The 19,820-nt window shown below is 37.9% G+C and overlaps 1 protein-coding gene across 1 annotated transcript; it reads left to right on the top strand.

The window, feature by feature from the left end:
• Positions 1 to 489: 489 nt before the first annotated feature.
• On the top strand, positions 490 to 19,670 carry ALG5 (ALG5, dolichyl-phosphate beta-glucosyltransferase; the record flags this gene model as incomplete). Its single annotated transcript, XM_009082257.1, has 9 exons — positions 490 to 661; positions 1,493 to 1,539; positions 2,223 to 2,291; positions 3,587 to 3,679; positions 5,212 to 5,325; positions 6,638 to 6,697; positions 9,719 to 9,870; positions 18,276 to 18,361; positions 19,558 to 19,670. Coding segments are annotated over 9 exons (906 nt in total), but the record flags the coding sequence as incomplete, so codon positions are not given.
• Positions 19,671 to 19,820: the final 150 nt, after the last annotated feature.

The raw sequence follows: 19,820 nt of genomic DNA on the forward strand, positions 1-19,820 counted from the left end.
AGTAGAAAAAGGTTTTTTACTATAAGGGTGGTGAGACACTGGCACATGTTGCCCAGGGAGGTAGTGGATGCCCCAACCCTGGCAGTGTTCAGAGCCAGGCTGGATGAGGCCTTGAGTAACCTGGTCTGGTGGGAAGGTGTCCCTGCCCATGGCAGGGTGTGTTGGGACTACACGCTCTATAGGGTTCAGTCCAACTCCTAAAATTCTATGATTTGGGAAGAGGCCGTGGGGCTTGGACCACTACTTTGGAGGCATCTGCATGCTTTGCAGTCAAAACCAGCAAGAAGCCAATGATGCTGACAGTGGTTTCTGAGCAGGAGTAATCAAATGGCATGAGAGGGTTTTGTTTCCTGTGTTGACTTGAGCAGTGGTTGAAGTTCCACTCCATTCACTCACCCCATTACTAAAATGTAGTTGGTTGCCCTTTGTGACACATTGAGCAGCTAATTTCTAACAGAATGCTCAATTTTTCTCATTTTTTTTTCACAGATCTGTGCAATTGCTCATGTAACTGCCAAAAAAATGCCAACCCTTCACCGACATGAGGAAGAGAAATTCTTCATAGGCGCTGAAGGCAGGAAAGAGCCTGTACCAAGTATACATGATCCCCCTACAAGGGAACTCTCTGTCGTTGTGCCTGCATACAATGAGGAGGACCGGTGTAAGATTTTCCTTGTTTTGAGAAAAAGGAGGAAATCTCTAAGTTGTTACTCTAATAATGCAGAGATGAGTTATGTCAGCAGTAGATTCTGTATCAGGTTTTGGACACAGCTTCCAGAAAACAGTACAAGTACATGGAATTTCAAAATTAAGACATTGTGTAACTTGATTTCTGCTGCTAAAAATGGCATGGGGCACTTGGAAGAATCCTCCTTATTGTAATGACGTCCAGCAGAATGGCTGCTTTTTGCCCTTATGAATGCTGCAAGGCATGAAGTAGAAAAAGACTTTTACAGTTGCTTTGAGAGCCTCCCACTCTTCAAACAACAGCAGCAGCTTCAGATGAGCAGGAAACCGTGATCTCACGGGTTTGTGTTTGACTTGGCCATAGATAGAAGTACCTGATACTGAGCGAAGGCTTTCAGATGTGACAGACTTAATCAAGCTGTAAAGCCAATGTGGTAGCACACAAGCTGTCAGCTTCCTTAAATAAAGTCAGTGCTGGTTTGCAGGGTCAGTCATGAAGAATGATTATTTTTTCCTTTCATGTTGTGTAGAGAATTACATATTGCAAAATGAAAACTTAGCTGTTCAGAAAGTCTTTATCCTGCCTTTTATCATGTGTGTGATTTTCCTCAGTGTTCTTTTTGCATTCGGAAAGGACAGCACTTAGAGTTGCACCTGCTAAGCTTGTTTACTTAAAGTAGCATTGTATGAAAGAGTCAATTTGCTCAGTTCTGCTTTGTGCTTGTTTTCAGCTTGGTTGTTCAGGTGCTTTTGGTGCTTTGCCTGTAAAAATATACTTACCTGACCTCCTTAACCTTTTCTCTAGTACCTCTTATGATGGATGAAGCTTTGGATTATCTAGAAAAAAGACAGGTATTTTTATTTTGCCTTAAAAATTATTTACTTTTCTACGTATTATGTATAATAAGTCAGTGATGTAGTCACTTTGTCATTTTGGTGTATGTTAAAACAGCAATACTGGGCCACTTAGAACTAACACTTCTGTGTCTTGTCAGTTATTTTTAGATCAAATGCCAGAAAGTATTTTTAAATTAAGTGAAAATTTAATATACTATTATGGAATGAAAAAAATCTTTGTATGCATGATATCTCTTCAAGACAGAGCTAAGGATTAACCATACGTTTAACTTTCTGGACTGAATCCTGTTTTTTTCCAACAAGTTTCTTAAGCATCTGTTCTTCATTAGGCCTTTTTTCCCTGAGTAAGAAGCCTATTGTGAAAGTTTGTGGATTTTGTTTTCTTGGGGATAACATAACATAACATAACAGTGATGTTGTTCTGAGCTTTCATTTTTTACAACTAAAGTGATTTTTTTAGTTTTAGATGGTAGCGTGACAAGCCAGTGTGATGGTACATGCATCAAATATGGAAAAATTCTTTAATTATGCCATCTTAACAAATTTGCTACATCATATTAGTGTCTGTTGGCAACCATGAATGACTTAAAATCTGCTAGGGAGAAAAGAATTACGATATTTGAAAGACCTATTTAAGACATTGGATGAAATGCATTGTTTCTGCTTTTATTTTCAAGAAACGAGATCCTTCATTCACTTACGAAGTGATAGTGGTCAATGACGGTAGTAAAGATCAAACTGTAAAGGTAAGAAAAAGAAGAGTCTTCCCAGGCAACCAGAGGTGTGGATTTTTGTACTGCATTTGTGGAATGTAACAATGTTGTGCGTTTATATTTTGGCATTTGAATTTGTTGACAGTTGAAGTTCATATTTCTGGATACTTTCTGCCATTGTCCTGTCTGCACCGTGGATGTCACATATACACATGAATACATGTATCATTCTTTTGCAAGTTCTAGTGTTCTTGACTGGGGACTGTGACAGCCTCTTTGCTGCAGCTGAGATTCTGAGAATCCTAACCTCAAGAAATTTCTTATGAAATATTCCACATGGGCCTAGGGATGTGAATATGAACTTCAGAAAGTTAACTTTCTTATGAAATATTCCACATGTGCCTAGTGATGTGAATATGAACTTCAGAAAGTTAAAAAGTCTCTTAAAATACCTGATTCATACCGTGATGGACAGAACAGCTGACATGTTGTATAGTTCTTTGCCATACCCTTCATTTAAAAATCCACGTGCCAGGAATAGTATTTTGAAAACAGTTCTGTATTCTTCTGCCTTGACTTTGATGTATGTCACTGGAAAGGAAGGCTAGCCAGCTTGGGGGTTTGTTTTACTACTGCTTGGAAGATGTTTGAATTAGCTACTAAAATGAATTCTGCTTCTTGATTCATTTTGCTTAAGCTTGTCCATTAAGGATTGCTCCTACATATTTCTGTCTGCTGTGCATTCCTCTAGCGTCTTGATTAACTGTGCACACTAGAACCATGGGCCTCTGCACTTACAAGGACTGGAAACAACCTTTAGAAATAATTGAGAGAAAACTCATGCTTTCTGTTCCCCACAACGTGGGAGAAAATGTGCATTTCCTTGCAGCATGAATGAGGTTTTAGATCACAGTGGATTTTTGTTTAAAGCCACAAATACCAGCAAGACAAGTGAGAAATAGATAGCTGGAGTAGAAAATTGTATTTCTTTTATTAACTATTGGTCTTCATGTAAAAGGTGTGTAATAGTATGATATGAATTAAATTAGGATTGAGTTTTTTTGGAGGTGGGAGGATGGGATTTGGAATTGCTTGGGGGAATATCCTGTTCTTGTTGAACGTGACTAGTTTCTTCAGTCTTCTTATTTTGACTGTGAACTGGTTTTTATTTTCCCAAACAGATTCCAGCGAACGCTGGCAATGTATTTGTGCCGACTGAAGTGCTTATAGCTCTGTGCTGTTAATTATTTTTTTAAAGGGTGAGCAAATGTTAACTTCTACCTTGATTTCTAGTTTTGTTTTATGCTGGTTTTTTGTATGTCTATCAGGTTGCATTGAAGTACTGCAAGAAATATGGAAGCGACAAAGTGCGAGTGCTTCCTTTGGTAAAAAATCGAGGGAAAGGAGGAGCAGTCAGGATGGTAATTGATACTTTCATCTCCTTCCGTGTTTGAACTGCCTGTGCCAAATATGCAGAAGATAGAGCTGTGCTGATTGACATATTGAATTCAATGCATTAATAAAATGATCATCAGAAAAATCAGTACAGATTCTATAATTCAAGGCAAAAACTCTTTTCAAAATAAACTAATTTTAGATCTTGGAAACAGTATTTTCTTGCCAGGAAGATTTATTTTTTTTAAGTGAGTATATAAAGGGGGAAAAAAATACTTGAACTTCATATTCCTGTTAGTTCCACTTAGAAATAGGTTTGTGTTTATAAAAGCCAACAAAACAAAAAAACCTCCCAAGCCGTTATGGATTAAAGTTAAGATTTTGTAGAGAAAATGCAGTTAAATTTGCTAACTTTGCTCTCCAGGTCATAGCTGTGGTTTTTATAATGGCCAGTAAACAAACACTCTCATCCAGCAAAGTTTGTGTTTACTGAAGCCCACTGCTATCACCCACACTCAATAGTAGAAGCAGCACAAGTTAAGCTTTCACATGGACATCATGAAATCATCATGGTCTGAAAATAAAATAGCTGTTGCACATTTAGGAGGAACAATTTTTTCCTAAGATGAATGGCGCCTTACTTTTATGGAAGAGGGTGGTATTGTTTATGGGTTATCAGTGACTTGTCTTAATCTGTATTTTAAGCTCTAGCTTTAATATCTCAATTATTTTTTAAGAAAAATGAGCAGCTATGGCAAGTGGAGAGAACATTATATTAGAACATACAGAATTTTGTAAGTGATACACTTCTGAAGTTATTCCAAGAGAATGAGACAGTTCTTTTTGTGTCGTATGTTTTTGCACGGCAGAGTGCAGAGTGGATGTGTACACAACTACTTCCTTTCCAAACTCATGCTTGTTTACAACAGTACTTTTGTCAGATCCACTGCTAGTTGTTTTCTTGTCTGAACCCGTTCAAAAGTTGTCAAGTAAGTCTCACCAAGAATATGGCAAAGCAAGCCGTGAGACCTGTGCGTCACAAGTGTTTTGCAGCAATACCATGGCTTAAGACTTAATCTTAAATTAGTTCTGAGAAATAGCTCTTGAATTCTCTTGGAACAGTGTTAGGAAAAACTGGCACTGCATCCTCCTTTCCACAGCCCAGTTGACAGAGAAAAGCCATCCACTGCAGTGGCACTGGATGTGTGCTAATCATGCTCCCTTCTGTAGCTGACTGTAGCAACTTGTCTTGGATTTTGGTTTGTACAGCTTCTAGTTTTCAAGCTTCTCTTGAGAGAGATTAACTTTTGTGTGAACCGTTGTTAACTTTTTGTGTTCATGCACTGTCTGTCACTGCCGGACACTGCTCAGTGTATGGAGTCTCTAGCTGTTACTGCAGTATAAATTGGCAAACTTTCTAGTAGCAGGAATTAAGATTCACCTGCTCTGTCGAATCTTTGAGATATCACTGTTCTTGTTACCACATTAGGTTTCTGGAGTGTCTAGCTTACAACACATTTGATTTCAATGGTGTTGATTTTTATTATTTTCATTGTAGGGTGTCTTTAGTTCTCGGGGAAAAAAAATTCTTATGGCTGATGCAGATGGAGCTACAAAATTCGCAGATATTGAGAAAGTAGAAGATGGTCTAAAAAGTCTCCAGCCATGGCCTGTGAGTATAAATTCTCATGGTTTTAGTTTAATACACATGCATACAGACTGACTTTTGGAATTGTCTTGACCTTGAGCTTTTTGAGATCTGGTTGAAGATGTAGGTGTAAGTCTGAAGACTGAGGTGTAACCTTAGAAGACTCAAGAATGGCCTGTCAGAAGGAACTTCCACAGAGTTCTTACCTCCTTTACATCCACTGTGCCTGTTTCAATGCAGTACAGAATATTCTTCCTTTGAAGTTGTTCTATTCTGTATAAATACCATGTGTTGCCTACTCAGTTAAAAAACAATTTTTTCTTGGTTAACCATTGTGTATTTTCTTTCTATCTGATGTCATCCTATGTACCTCTAAGGATGCATCTTATTTTCACCCTCTTTTGTAGAGGTTCTCTTTTCTCAGGGTCATTAGTTTAATGACAGTATTTGGAAGAACTTTTAATTGTAAATAAAAATTCAAAAACCTGTGGAACAAGAGTTCCTCCCTGCATAGTCATTCTCTTTTGGGCACTTGACTTGAAAGAACTGAGATTTATTTTCTGCTTGAACACAGATGAGTGAGGTACTTGTAGCTAGTTTCCCAGAGTGCCAGAAATCACGTGCAGCCTTCCAGCCTGAGCTGCAAGGGATGTGCCTGTGGAAAGGGTCATGGTCTGCAAGTGCAGGAGCACAAGTGCAGGAGCCAACAGGCAGTGGTGTGACCCTGATGCTCTTCGCTACCAGGGCAGCAACAGCTGCTGATTGAGCAGCAGTCCCACACTCTCAAATATATTTGATTTAAGAGATTCTGTGTGAGACATAGTAGTAATCTCTCTTGAGAATAATTTTAAGTCTTTTGTGTTGATCATGTCAGTTTAATTTGAGAGAATATTTTTGGTTGATACCATGACATTTTATTTGTTTGAAGGTATCACGGTGCAACAAGTACGTTGTTCTGTTATCCCTTCCATAGTGCAATATTTAGGGAAAACATACATTATAACATCTAGTATCTAGGAATGCTGCATGCTTATCTGTGCAGTTCAGCACATTTACCATATGCATACCTCAGACAAACAATATAAGCTAAACCAGACCTGAATAAATTGAAGCAATTTTTATGCACCATATCAAATTGTAATAAACTTTAGATTGCCTGTTAATTATAGAAAAGACTGATTTAGGCTCAGAATCTAGCAATAGAAGAAGTGCAGCTACAGGAAGCAGGAAAGTATACTGCTTTGAAGGTTTTTGTTACATGGTTCTCAACAGAAGATTGCACTGATTCAGAAACTCTTAGTTAAGTAATGACTTTTTAATTTATATTCCTATACAGAACCAGATGGCTATTTCCTGTGGTTCTAGAGCTCATCTGGAGAAGGACTCTATAGCAAAGGTTTGTTTCCATTTCCTGCTGTGTACTAATGTACAAGTACTTCCATTATTTGTTTCTGTTCCACAGGCTTTGCAATTAAATGATCAATATTTGTAAAAGAATGGAAGCTAAAATTAAGGAAGAGCTTGTCCTAAGTGTAGGATGTGCTCCATCATATACAAAGAATGTGTTCTGAATTTCAGGCACTTTGAACTGATTTCAGTTAGTGTTCCAATTTATGGTTTTAATTTTCCTAGTTGAGAACGTTTTAAAGCAGAGCTGCTAATCCCTGACAGAACTGGTAACTAGTAACCAGCACTGGGGCTGGAGTGGAAGGCAACCGATGAGTTCATTATTATTGATTCCCTTCCAGTGAAAGGGCTTGATCTGCAGATCTTGAAACCTGGTTAAAATGAATTAGGAATAATTAGCAGCCAACTGTTTGGAGAGTATCTCAATTTCTGGGAAAGTGCTGTAATTTTTCTGTATTACTCATAGTAAAATTTTCAAGTTTTGAGCCCACTGCCGGTGCTGTTCTATGTGTGGCTCTTGTGGAATAAACAGTAATGCATAGGCTCACAGCCTTATCTTGCATCTGGTGTTCTGATGTCTTGGCAGACAGTAGTTGACAAAGCACAGGCATGGAACTTGTATTGCAGCAGGCACGTTGCTGGGCTCATTTTTTCAGCATCATTGGATGTGCTCGTCATGTTGAATGTTCTCAAGAGTAAGCTGTGTTTATACTGATGTTTAGTACCTCAAATCATTCTGACATATATACACGACTACTAAAATAGTTACAAAAGTTCAAAAGAAGTTACACTGATAATGTTCAGCCACTGGTAGGTCTGTACTTTTTTTTTCTAGTTTATCAGATGAAATTCAAGTGGTTCAGTGGAAAGAGTTCTTGCAAATACTGCTGTATGTTAGCATCCTCACCAAAAAAAAAAAAAAAGAACAAATCCAAACCCAGCATTATCAGAAACTAGAATAAATCTCTGGCATGGTACTTGAATGCTTGTAGCACAGAATATTCCATTTGCAGTTACCAGTCAGCTGTGCAGGCAATGTATCCTGGAAATGTTGCTGCTATGGGACGATCATGTAGGTGATAAATTTGAGCCCAGAAAAAATGCTTCATTGTGTGGTCAGGTGCTGAATGTAGATAAACTTTCTCCAGTGCATTCCTATTTCTTTTCGTGTTTGAAGGTCTTTACATAAGGGAGAGGAATTGGAACAGGACTTTTTTATTACAAGAGTATAATTTTTAGGATGTGTCCATCCTTTGCTTCCTGTTTTTCCCCATATTTCTGACTTTTTGATAAAGGAATCACCTACTGGTTAGGTAATGCTGTTTGTTTTAAATATGTAGCCTATTTTGTTTCATTACCCAGCTGCCCCTAGACTGGAACAGAAAGACTAGCTTTACTACAGTGGGAAGAGACTGTCATGTAGTGCAATAGGTATAAAAATATTGCAGAACAATCTTTTAGATGTTGGGATTTCTCTCTGGACTTAGCAGCATCTAAAACAACAGAATGAAGCTGTGACAAGCAGCTGTATGGGATTTATAAAGACCAGAATTCCACCATTAAATGCAGTCTCAAGACATCAATAATTCTGTTCTGCCTTCAGAATTGTTAATGTACTTTAATGAATCCATAATATGACATGCATAAATAGTCTTAGGAGTGATAAGGAACTCCTCTTTGTGAAGTAAGTGCACAATTTCAGTGTCTGACAATCATGCAGCCTCTTAGCTCTTCCCTTTTGGCACTAAGTAGTAGCCTTGTGTTCGTGGTCATAGAACCAAAAGAGCCAAAGAAGCCACACCAGATCCACCATTAAGGACTGGAGCACTTTTCACAAGGCCATTTTCCATGATATTTGGTTTGCAGTCTTAGATACAGTGACTTAAATTGAGTTTACAGCCAGCAGTGAGTTCAGAAGCAATTTGTGGATCAGAATTCTAGCTTGTTAGGAGCTGCTTTGAATAAAAGACTAAGAGGGACCTCTACAAAACCAGACTCCGGCCTCTGGGGTCCGTGGACAAACTTATCTGTATGATTATTGTGTCCAGAACAGAAGTATAACCAAAGAGTAGGTTGGGAGAGCATATATTGGGAACATAAAATGTATCTGTGAAAGCAAAGTGTGAACAGAGATGACTGTTTAACACTGCTGGAAATATAAAGTAAAATATTATCTTGCACAGCAGCTGTTACTTTAGACCTGGTTTTCACTTGGTCCATCATATACTGCAAAAAAAGTGCATTCTGCAATTGCATTCCCTTAAGTGCTTTAACAAGGTGTGTACAAGCTGTGGAAATCATTCAAGCTTGAATAAATGAAGTGGGTGGCAAAGAACAAGATATGCTTCCATTTGGGCTTTTTAATAATACACAACTTCTTTAATTTCTGTGTAAATGTAGCAGCTGGAACCTGTTTAGTTTAAGTGTGTATTTTTAAGAGTAGCACCCTTTATGCAGTCCTGTGGGCTTATTCTCTGCTGTCTGTCCTGGCCACTTTTGAATTTTTTGCATCTGTTCAACCAGTTTTCAGAAAAGGAGGACTGGGCAGAGCGATAAATAGCTTGTAAAGTGTCCAGTGAAGTAGAGCTTGGGGCATACTATCCCATTCCTTCTTCACTCTTCTTTTCCTGGGGGAATTCCCAAAGAACCATTCAGAAGATGCTGTGGTTGACTCGCTCATTATTTGAAATCCAGGTGCAGGTTCCTGCTTTACTTAGTAAGGCATTATTCAGAGTGAGAAGCTGCTCTGAATTGGGGAAAGCAGAAGTAAGAACTTGGACTTCTCCTACCCTAAGCATACTAACCATGCACTTGACTGGCTTGTCATTCCCTTTCAGCTGTAATTTTTTTCACTGCTAAAACTGGTAAGTTCTGGTTTTGTTCCAGTTCAGAACAAAACCAGTTCACAAACTCTGAAAGCTATGACAATAAAGGATTCTTGTCCTCTAACACAGCTATGTTCACTCATCACTTAAATGAAAGCATCTAACTTCTTGCCTTTTGTCCACAGCGCTCTTACTTTCGAACCCTTCTTATGTATGGGTTCCACTTCCTTGTATGGTTTCTCTGTGTCAAAGAGATCAGGGACACACAGTGTGGATTTAAACTTCTAACCAGAGCAGCTGCCTCTCGGACTTTCTCAACTCTTCACATAGAACGCTGGTAAATTCCTTTTATTGTTTTGGGGTTTTCTTTTTTAATAATTGAACATGGCTTTGAAAAAGTGATTTTAGTATTGCAGCTACTTTGAAGCATGTATAGTCTGGGTATAAATCCTAGTTGCTCAGTTTAGCTAGTTACAGTCCTGCTTGCATGGCAACTTAGATTTCTTGTTTTGTTAAAATATCCTGGTAATTGCTAGAAATTCTATGTCTTACTAAGATATATTTTGGGAAAATAGTTGGGCATTTAATTTTATTCTTTAGTTAATTTTATTCTCTTTTCTCAAAAGAGTTTTGTAGTACTAGGCAGGACATTTTGGTTTTGCCTTGTCAGAGCAAATAGGCATTGGTTAGGAAAGGGGAGAAAAAAGAGGGGGAAAAAAGTCCCCAAACAACAGAAAATGCCAGTAACTCTTCTCTCTTCACCTCCAGAATAACTTCCAAACAAACAATCTTTGATTGTGTTATAATCCACTTCCTATTTCTGAGAGTCAAAGAATCATAGAATCAGCTAGGTTGGAAAAGACCTCCAAGACCATCGAGTCCAACCCTACCGTGGTTACTAGACCATGGCACTAAGTGCCACATCCAGTCTCATCTTGAAAACCTCCAGGGATGGTGGATCCACCACCTCCCTGGGCAGCCCATTCCAGTCCTCTGTCCTTTTACACATATGAGCCATGCAAGCAGAGTAAGAAATGAAGAGAAGCTGTTACTCTGATAAGGAAAGTTAAGAGTTATTAATCTTATTCAAAATGCTTATTAGTCTGTTTTTATACATTGCAATTCAGTACTGCTTAACCAAAACATTTTACCTAAAATCAGTATCTGATGTTTGTAATTGCTGAAGACTCAAAGTGAAGGCAAATGCCTATTTGTTGCTTGTTTTCTTGCTAAAATATTTTCTGAGTGGACTACTAGTAGATATTAAGACAATAGAAAATGATGCATAGTCTTTGAATTACTTTAGAGCTCCTTTTGTTGTCATTTAGCCAGAACTGTTCCCTTATGAGAGTGATTTAGTCATGACTACTGTTATGGGACTGAAGTACTGGTTCCACACAAATAACCATAATTTCTGTAAATTTCCTACACCACAAGTGTTTCTAAAAAGGATAGTTTAATTAAGTGTAATCCAATCTTTTCAAACTATTGTCTTCATTCAAGAAAATCTCTCTTGGGCTCCTGCTTGCTGACAGGGAACAGTTTCACTAAAGTGTGCAATCTTACAGTGCTAGTCAATTCCAATACATCTAGTTTCAGGCTGAGCTTTGACAGTGGTAGTTGAGCTATATTGCTCCTCCAGAATGGACTTGCAAAGGTAGTGCTTGGGTACACATATCTGGTATGGAATATTGAATTCAGCATTCAGTTCTTCTGCTGAGTTGAATCTAGAACTGTGAGCAGTCAATGTTTGGGGAATCGCTTTCCCATGTGAGTGGTTTGCTTATTGCTCTAAAGGAAACTAGAGCTGAGCTGGATGTATGATTCGTGCTGCTACCTCCAAAATCAAACTTCATCCATAAAGTTCTGTGCATTTCACATAGAGGTGTTTTCTGAATACATGGTTAAACACATATGCAATGTCCAGAAGTGCATATCTCAAAATTGCCCTATTTAACTTCACTTTATAAATTAAGCTTTCCAAGAAGAAAACTGAAAGAAGTAAATGAGGATAATCAGTTTAAGCTGTAAAAATGCAATCTTCAATCTTACTCTGTTTTTAACTGAAGATGTCGATTGTAACTGCACTTACGTGTTATATAAAGTGTTTTCTACAGAAAAAAATCTTAACCCTTTCTTTTGCCATTTTGATTCTTTAGCAACAAAGGAAGAGTAAAAATAATTGTGCTGTACCTCATTATACAGGAACAGAGGCTATGAAAAAGGGATATTATTAGCTTTTTTTCATAGTGATTATATTGCTGATGTGGAACACAGCAGATCTTCCTGTCGTCATTCATTATGCTTGTATGTGCTGCTATAAAATCAGTATTCTGTTCTTGTTCTTTTATTTACAGTAATCCATAAACTAATCCTCTGAATGTTTTCTTACTCATCTGAAATGTGCTGGTTAGTGATGAAGAATGTTTGTTTTGTTTGTCAAGAAAAGAATAACTCAGATTCTTCCAATAAAGAAGCTCTTCAGATACTTCCAAGTCACAAATTTACCTAAAAAAATAGGGTTGGTTTTTTAATTTGGTTTAATTTTCTGCCAAAATAGGCAATATATTGTCCTTTTTTATCCTTGTCTGTCCTTCAACAGTCTCTGTGTTTCCCTGCCTTCATTTTTATACTTACTGGCTAATTTCAGCCAAATCTGACAGAACAGTAGAGATTTCAAGATCGAATGTATTGGCAAGTTTCGTGGAAACTGAAACTCCTGTAGAGGAGAGAAACTCAGATTATTGCCACTGCTATGGCAAGAAAAAAAAACCAAACACTACAATAAGGACTCAAAAGTTACTTATGAGCTTCACAACCAGTCATTTAGCATGTGTAACTGGAAGATAACATGGCAGAGCATGAAACAGTATTGTCTGTTTCCCAGTTAATATATTTAAGATCTAGAAATAAACTGGGAGATGGGTACGTATAAGTATGTGGGGAGAGTGGCTATATTAAAGGACATTGTAGTCCTAAGTGAAATGCTGGTGCTGTACAATTAGTTGGGATAGTTGTAGTTGGAAATTATATAGGGATGTCAAACATGCGTGCCATAGAACTCCCATTATATTCCTTTCTGTGTAAGCATCTGAAATAACCCAATAGTGGAACCTTCTTATTTGAAACAAATCTGGCCCCTGATACCTTTCCATTGCCTAAAATGTGTGTAAGAAGGAAAATAAAAGCTGTTTAGATATCATGCCTTAGAGGTTCTGTACATAACATGAGTATGAAGACATAAGAGGAAGAAATAGTAGTCAGTATGGTATTTCTTCTGTCCTGGAACAATGTGGGGTCTCCAGCTGGGTCACAAAACAGCTCATTCACACTGAGACCAAAAGCAAGAGGCTGCAGGAAAAAACGGTGTCTTGATATTGAATAAGGCTCTGAAATCTGAGTTTATTACTGCCTCTGCATCGCTGCACTGGGACTGTTTGACATCTGAAGAAATTATTTGATTCTCTTTGAATCTGAAAAGCCCACGAGTGAAGCACAGCACTGTTAGCTGTGGAAATAGTTCAGTTCAGTATGGTCAGTGCTCAAATGTTCTGGGAATAATAGAGGAGAGTGCTGGAGAATACTCAAACTCAGCTATCACCTTAGTCCCTGAGCCCATCAAGGGGTCCCCAGCTGCTGCACTGGACTGGGTGATGAGCTAGTGAAGATAATGGACATGAGGCTTCTGCAAAAAAACCAAATCATCTGTCCTGTCTGCTCAAGTTTTGTCAGACCTGGAATTTTTTGGGGTACTGCAGTGTTAAGTGAATTCTTATATGAGCACATAACGAATACTTAGTCTAAAAGTAATGCATTATGTATTTACTCATGATGTCAATATAAAATTACTATAAAATTGGCTAACAATTCCTGCCTGCTTAGATCTTCACTTTTTTACAGTTTCTTCAGGCTCTTTCTGTTCCAGTGGATATTGATACAAGTATCACTTCTTTAGTGTTAAAAATACTAGAAATTAGACCACATTTTTCTTCTTGCTGTGCTGAATTTGATTTATCAATGCTTAGGTTTAAGAAATCTTGAAAGCAAACTGAGGCGTAGAAGGAAAAAAACCTGTTTTATCATTATGGCAGTAAGGAATATTTAACACTTTTTAAAGAGAGACCAAGGTAGTTCCTAGAAAATTTTCTTAATCTAGCCCTAAAGTTTACAAGGCATTTGAAAGTTAATAGATACTGCAAACTGTTTATATATTTGGTACTAAAAAATAATGCTTACATCCTAAACCAGCTTTTTTTCTTGTGAGTGTTCTCATTGTCTTTTTTGTTTAGCTGCCCTTTGGAGAGTTGGCTGTGTATATATGAATACAAACCAAACATTCCTGAAATTTACTTTCTAAATAGCAAAGTTTTGACATTAGTTTGAATTGAGAGCAACCTTTTGAACACGGAGCATATGCTTTGTGTTTTAGGTTCTGAATCTGATTACACTACTAATCTGTTTTCAGAAATGGATGGTGCATGTTTTCTAATTTAAAACTTAAAAGAAAATTAAAAGGGATATTATAAAAATATCATAGAGACAGTTGGAATTACTCACTTCAGGCTGCAAAAAAAGTCTAGTTCTGCATCTGGTCTTGACCTGAGAAATGTAACTGTCTTAAATTTTGATAACACAGGAGGAAAATTGGAAAATAAAAAGGTCTCATGGGCAGAATTTTCCTATGCTAAATTTATTCATTGATTTCTTCTGATGACAAAATAAACCCTGATAAATTTTCTTCCAGCCAGAAAACATTTGTCCTTAGCTGGGAGAGCTGGACACAGCTGTGATTACTGTCATACCTGGAATAATGATTAAATGAGGGGAAATTCAAAAGACAGTCCTAGACCTGGTTTGATTGACATTCTTTTGTAAAGTGGCAATTTGTAATGATACTGCACAAACCATCAGGTCACTGATCAAATCAAATTGTTGCTATTACTTTTGTCTATAAAAATTGCCTTGTGCACTGAACAAGCTGTGCTGTTTCACATTCTAAACTTGAAAGCTCAATATCAAAACTGATGTTTGTTTCTCCAGTTTGTCACTGTTCCCCTAAACATAAGTCTCTATGTAAAAATTGCAGAAAAATAAGCATTCATATTGCTACAGGGTTTTTTTGCACTTTGGCGCTGTATTCCAACACAAGCAGTGGAATGCATTCTTTTTTTCCTGGTTTTGTGCATGGCAAGTAGAATTGTTTATGAATGTCTAATCAACACACAAATATTTTGCTGTTTTGCCGTGTAAAAAATCCTGCTCCTGGCAGACATATGTGGTCTTCCAAAATCCCCAGTTTAGCTAGAGCAGTGCTAGCAGTCTAACCCACTTGACATCCTGTTTCATTCTTAGACCTCTTTGACCATTGGAAGTTTTCTCTGCGCATTAAGAGTTTGCTGGCAAAACATATCTTGGGCATACAGTATAACTGAAGGCCTGATTTTGATTTTTTAGAGCACATAACATTGGGCCAGGAAAAAAAGAAAAAGCCCTAGTGCAATTTTAAAATAAAAAAATAATTTTTTAGCATAGATATTTTATAAGCTGAATCTCAGATTTAAGGGTTCAGTTTAAAAGGACTGAATTCAACTAAACACCTACCGACTTGGTGTTCGACTGAATCTTAGCCAGCATTGTCTTAAATTGTAACCCCATGGAGAAATTTTTCTTTATTTACATTACCTGTTGGTGTTAGTCGACACATTATGGAGCTACTATTAGCACTAAATGGGAAAATTGTTTGCCCCGTTTATTTTTGAGTGTCTAACTTTGTGTACTTAGGTTGTCAGGCTGGAGCTTAACTTAGTTATTTTGAGCTGCATATCCTGCAGAGGCACCTACTTTCACTCTCTGCCGTAGGATCCAGTGAAGTACGTGGTGTGAATAGTACCTTGCTGTTTCCAGGAGAGGTTCAGTCACACTAACTAGTCACAAATGGCTTCATGGCACTCACTAATTCATCTGCTGGTGTGGCTTTGATCTCCTCTAGGGTAGGTTCCGTCTAACATAGCCACTCCTAAATCCTGACTGTGGAACCTTCTGTATGGTTCTGTACCATCCAGATCTGGTGATCTGCAGTATTGGTGTGATGTTGTCAGTATATTGAATACACTACAATCTGTATTCCCTGATGAACTCTTCTGGTGTACTGAAAGGTCATGGGGAAGAAGGAAGAAAAAAGATTAACTCAGAGATGTTGTGCTGAAGTCATTCTCCTTTCAGCTTTGAATAGGCTTTTTTAATTTCAGGATATGTTCACTGTTAGCCAAATGGCAACCACATGTAACAGTATTAGTGTTCAACCTGATTAATTCCTGTGCTTTTAATCTTTTACTTTGAGCATCATAGTTCACAGAACTATTTAATGTTGTTTTTCTGTGATGTGCATGCTGACATTCCAGTAATCAGCTGTCCACAGAAATTGTTGCAAATAACTATTAGTTCACTAGGCTAATACTTTATGTAGTAATACTTTTAGAACAGCTCATATAGTCTTAATTCATGAGACAATTATTCTGCGTCTCTTAAGATTTTTAGTCATTTAAGTAGAAAGTATTAGAAAATTGGATTTAGTCTTAATACACATGATTCATAAGCATTCAAAGGTGAATACATGGGGGGTTTGGCTTACAAATGTAAAATGTCAGCAAAAAAATAAATAATACAACTTCAGTAAAAGAGGCCATGGCATAATTAATAAAATAATATTCAACCCTCCCTTAAAGAAAACAGTGAAATGGCAAAGCTGCTCGGAGCAGATTCAGTTCACTGAGGTTAAAAAAATATATTCCTGTAACTTTTTTGGTGACAAAAGCCTGTGTCCAGTCAAAATCAGGTGTACAAAATAGTTCTCAATTCTCTATACACAGTAACTGTAGGCTCCATAGATAAGCTCTCTTTATGCTGCCTTGGCATGTTCTGGTTGCTGCCCAGAGTGATATCAGTAGCTCTCCTGTAACACACATGGAGAGCACGAGTTCAGGTCGATGCATGTCTGCCTGTGATTTCACCAAGAAGCCAGTGTGCTGTGGTCTGTACTTCAATGGGAGCCTACATGTATGTGTCATACTTAAGGGCACATTTCAAAGTCCACTGCTGTTGTTGCATTCATTAATAGTTCTGCAGAAATGCACTGCTTAAAAGGAGAAGATGGCTTGAAATAGAAGGAAATAACATCTGAACTTGGCTGGCAACCTGCTGAAGTATGTCTTTGCCTCCTCTTGATCACTTGTCTGTCCCTTTCTACTCTTTCTGTGATGTTAAATGGATTCACCGAGGACTGGAATTCACGCAACTCTTGCAGCATGAACAAATAATGGGGATTTTTATTGCATATTTATTCTCCAGTGGCAAATTTATTTTTTTTTCTTTTCAAAAGAAAACTGTCTTGGACTTAGGAATGAGAATTTAAGGAGAATCTAAGCTTACAAAGTTACTGAGAGAAAATGAGTACTGAGGAAATGCTGCCTCACAGCTACATTTTCAAGACCCCTCTGCAAGCTGGTCTTGAACATCTGTTTCATTGACTTCAAACTGGGAACCTTACCAACAGCTTTGGAAAATATTTCCAGTTCTTTAACCTTCAAGGTTTGGTTTTCTGGGGAAAAAAACCAAAACCTCTGTGTTTGAATATGTTTTGAATCTAGTAGAAATTAGATGTTGACATTTGACATTGACAGGTTTTTTTCAATACAGCCTAGTATTTTTTAAAAGCTTTTTACTGGGGGCAGTGGGGAACTGTTCAGCTTAAATTCCAGTTACTAGAACTCATTTAAGGAACAAGAACACCCCTACTGACATTTGAAGACTACAACAAGAAAACAAAAAGACCTAGCAATCAATAATCTAAGAAATTTAACAGAAATCACCAGAATCTTCACAATTGTGGTTTGCATTCACGCTTGTCAATAGTAGCCACTGGCAGTTTCATATGCTGATTTCTGGCTGCGAAACTACTTGTCTAATGTCAAAAGCCTCAGAGCCAGAGGGCCCACTTGAGCATGCCGTTGCAAGAATGAAAGAGTTCTCTGTGTAGACAACTGAGAGGATTAGGGTGTGTTTTGGACAAACTGGGTAGAGAGGAGCAGCTGACTTCGAGCAGAATGACTTCTCCAGTTCATTTTGCTGCACAACCTGCAAAAAATTGTGCCAGCAAAAAAGACAAATCTCTCAAGAGGGTTTTTGAGTTGTGTGTTAAATGGTCACTAGATAAAGTAGAACTGATGTTCAGGTTCTGTTGTGCATGGTAACACAAATCATTTCTTACTTCTGTGCTGCTGCCTTGAGTTTCTTGAGTTAGAAAGTATAAGGAGAAACCACCAGATCAGCCTAGAGCCACAGCAGGTAGCTGTTGGCTGTGATGGAACTACTAGAGATGTAGAGTGACACTGTACATTTGACTGCTTGGTCTTTATGGTCTTTGAAAATGTGTAAATCATGATGGTGGCAGAATGAGAAGCGAGCAGTGATCTGAACACAGCATGACCTATACCTTCAAGGACAGGATGCAGTGAAGTATTACTGTTGCTGTTGTCTGTTTATTGGCTATGTTCTGAGACCTTCAGTCAGGGAAATTAATTTCCCTTCCATGTGCATCTGACCTATACAACATTGGTATCAACTGCATAACTGAACAATCAGTCCAGTTCTGCAGTTGATACCAGTTAAATCAGGCAAGGTATTTAATTAACATGGCCACTGTCTTTCTTCTGGAAGTGTGACTGAATTCCTGTTCCTCTTCAGGGCGTTTGATGTGGAACTTCTTTATATAGCTCAGCGCTTGAAAATACCTATAGCAGAAGTTGCTGTCAACTGGACTGAAATAGAAGGTAACGAAATTGTCTGTATTCTCATAAGGTTCCTTACATGTCAATCCAGAATAAAATTCCAAGGGTCTTCCTGTATTTTACCCAGTTTTGATAACACACAGCCTTCTTCCCATACAAATTGTGCTGTCCTTGCCAGCCTTCTGCCGTGGCTTGGTACAGGAAGAATAAGTGAAGAGTAGCAAGGAGAGAAACTCTCGGCTACCACTGAAGGTAAAAGTAGGTGGTTAAACTGCGAGGACAAAACACTACTTTGGCACATCCTCTTGATGTAATGTGTTAATAAAAATGGTGAAATTGTAAAACACTATGCAGGAAGTCTGACCATCATCGTCTATTGATTAAACTCCATTTGACTCTCTTGCCTTTCAAAATTCTCAGCTATTAAGGCCTCCTCTAGGGCACTGTCCCTTCTTAAGATGTGATGTTCTTTCAGACCTCTAAGGAGATCTCTGCCACTGAGTTAGTGGAAAGCATAGCTCCACGTGTATTTCTTGAGAGCAGAGCCAGCTAAGAGGTGCTGCTTGATTCTGCTCACTTCCCTCACATCAAATATATATGTATATACTTCTTTTTTCTTTGCCTTTTCATGTTTTTATCTATTTTTAATCTGTATCTCTTCTCCTCAACACAACCCTTGAACAACAGAAGGTATAACGAACTGCAGTGATGATGAAGGGTGCAAGTAGAGAACATCCTGAGCCAACTTTACTAGAAAAGATATGTTTTCTTTCAGTGCAGTTCTATATGTTTCACCTAACACAAATGTTAGCAGAAATGGAAGAAGGCATAGTTTTTAGTGTGAGTTCCTTACCTTGCCTGGAGATTGGCACATTTGTATTATTGCTGTAAGACAAGGTGGTGGTCTTCTTCTCCAAAGTCACTGAAGAATCATTTGCTTAATTATTGGTGTTCAGGCTCCTATTTACTTGAACAAAGCCTTGTCATGGAGAAGACTGTGCATCTTGTCACATACACAGAATTACTATGCTGCTTGCAAACTAGAGTCTCCACCTGTGGTATAATATAATTACTATAAAGCAATAAGTTTCATAATATAAATTTTCATTAATGTTAAGATCTAGGTTGTGGAGCTGAGTGTGCTGAGAATGCAGAGGGTCACGACTGCTTGAATGTGTGTCTTGCCAGTGCTTATTTTTTTCTAACAATATCCTTCTGATTTTCTTCATTAATCACAGGTTCTAAGTTAGTTCCCTTTTGGAGCTGGCTGCAGATGGGCAGGGATCTTCTTTTTATACGACTGCGATATATGACTGGTGCCTGGCAGCTTGAAACAAGAAAATGTAATTAGGTTATTTACATTTTCCAAATATATTATTATACTTAATGGAACATGAGAACAGTTTCAATCAAGTGAAGTGGTGATGAAAGCTGAGGTAATTCTTCATTGCTCCTGTTGTGTGTTTCACTTTTGCAGCATGTATGTGTTTTCTAAGATTTT

The sequence above is a fragment of the Acanthisitta chloris genome, unplaced genomic scaffold (genome assembly GCF_000695815.1).
Source record: "Acanthisitta chloris isolate BGI_N310 unplaced genomic scaffold, ASM69581v1 scaffold36239, whole genome shotgun sequence".
NCBI lineage: Eukaryota > Metazoa > Chordata > Aves > Passeriformes > Acanthisittidae > Acanthisitta > Acanthisitta chloris.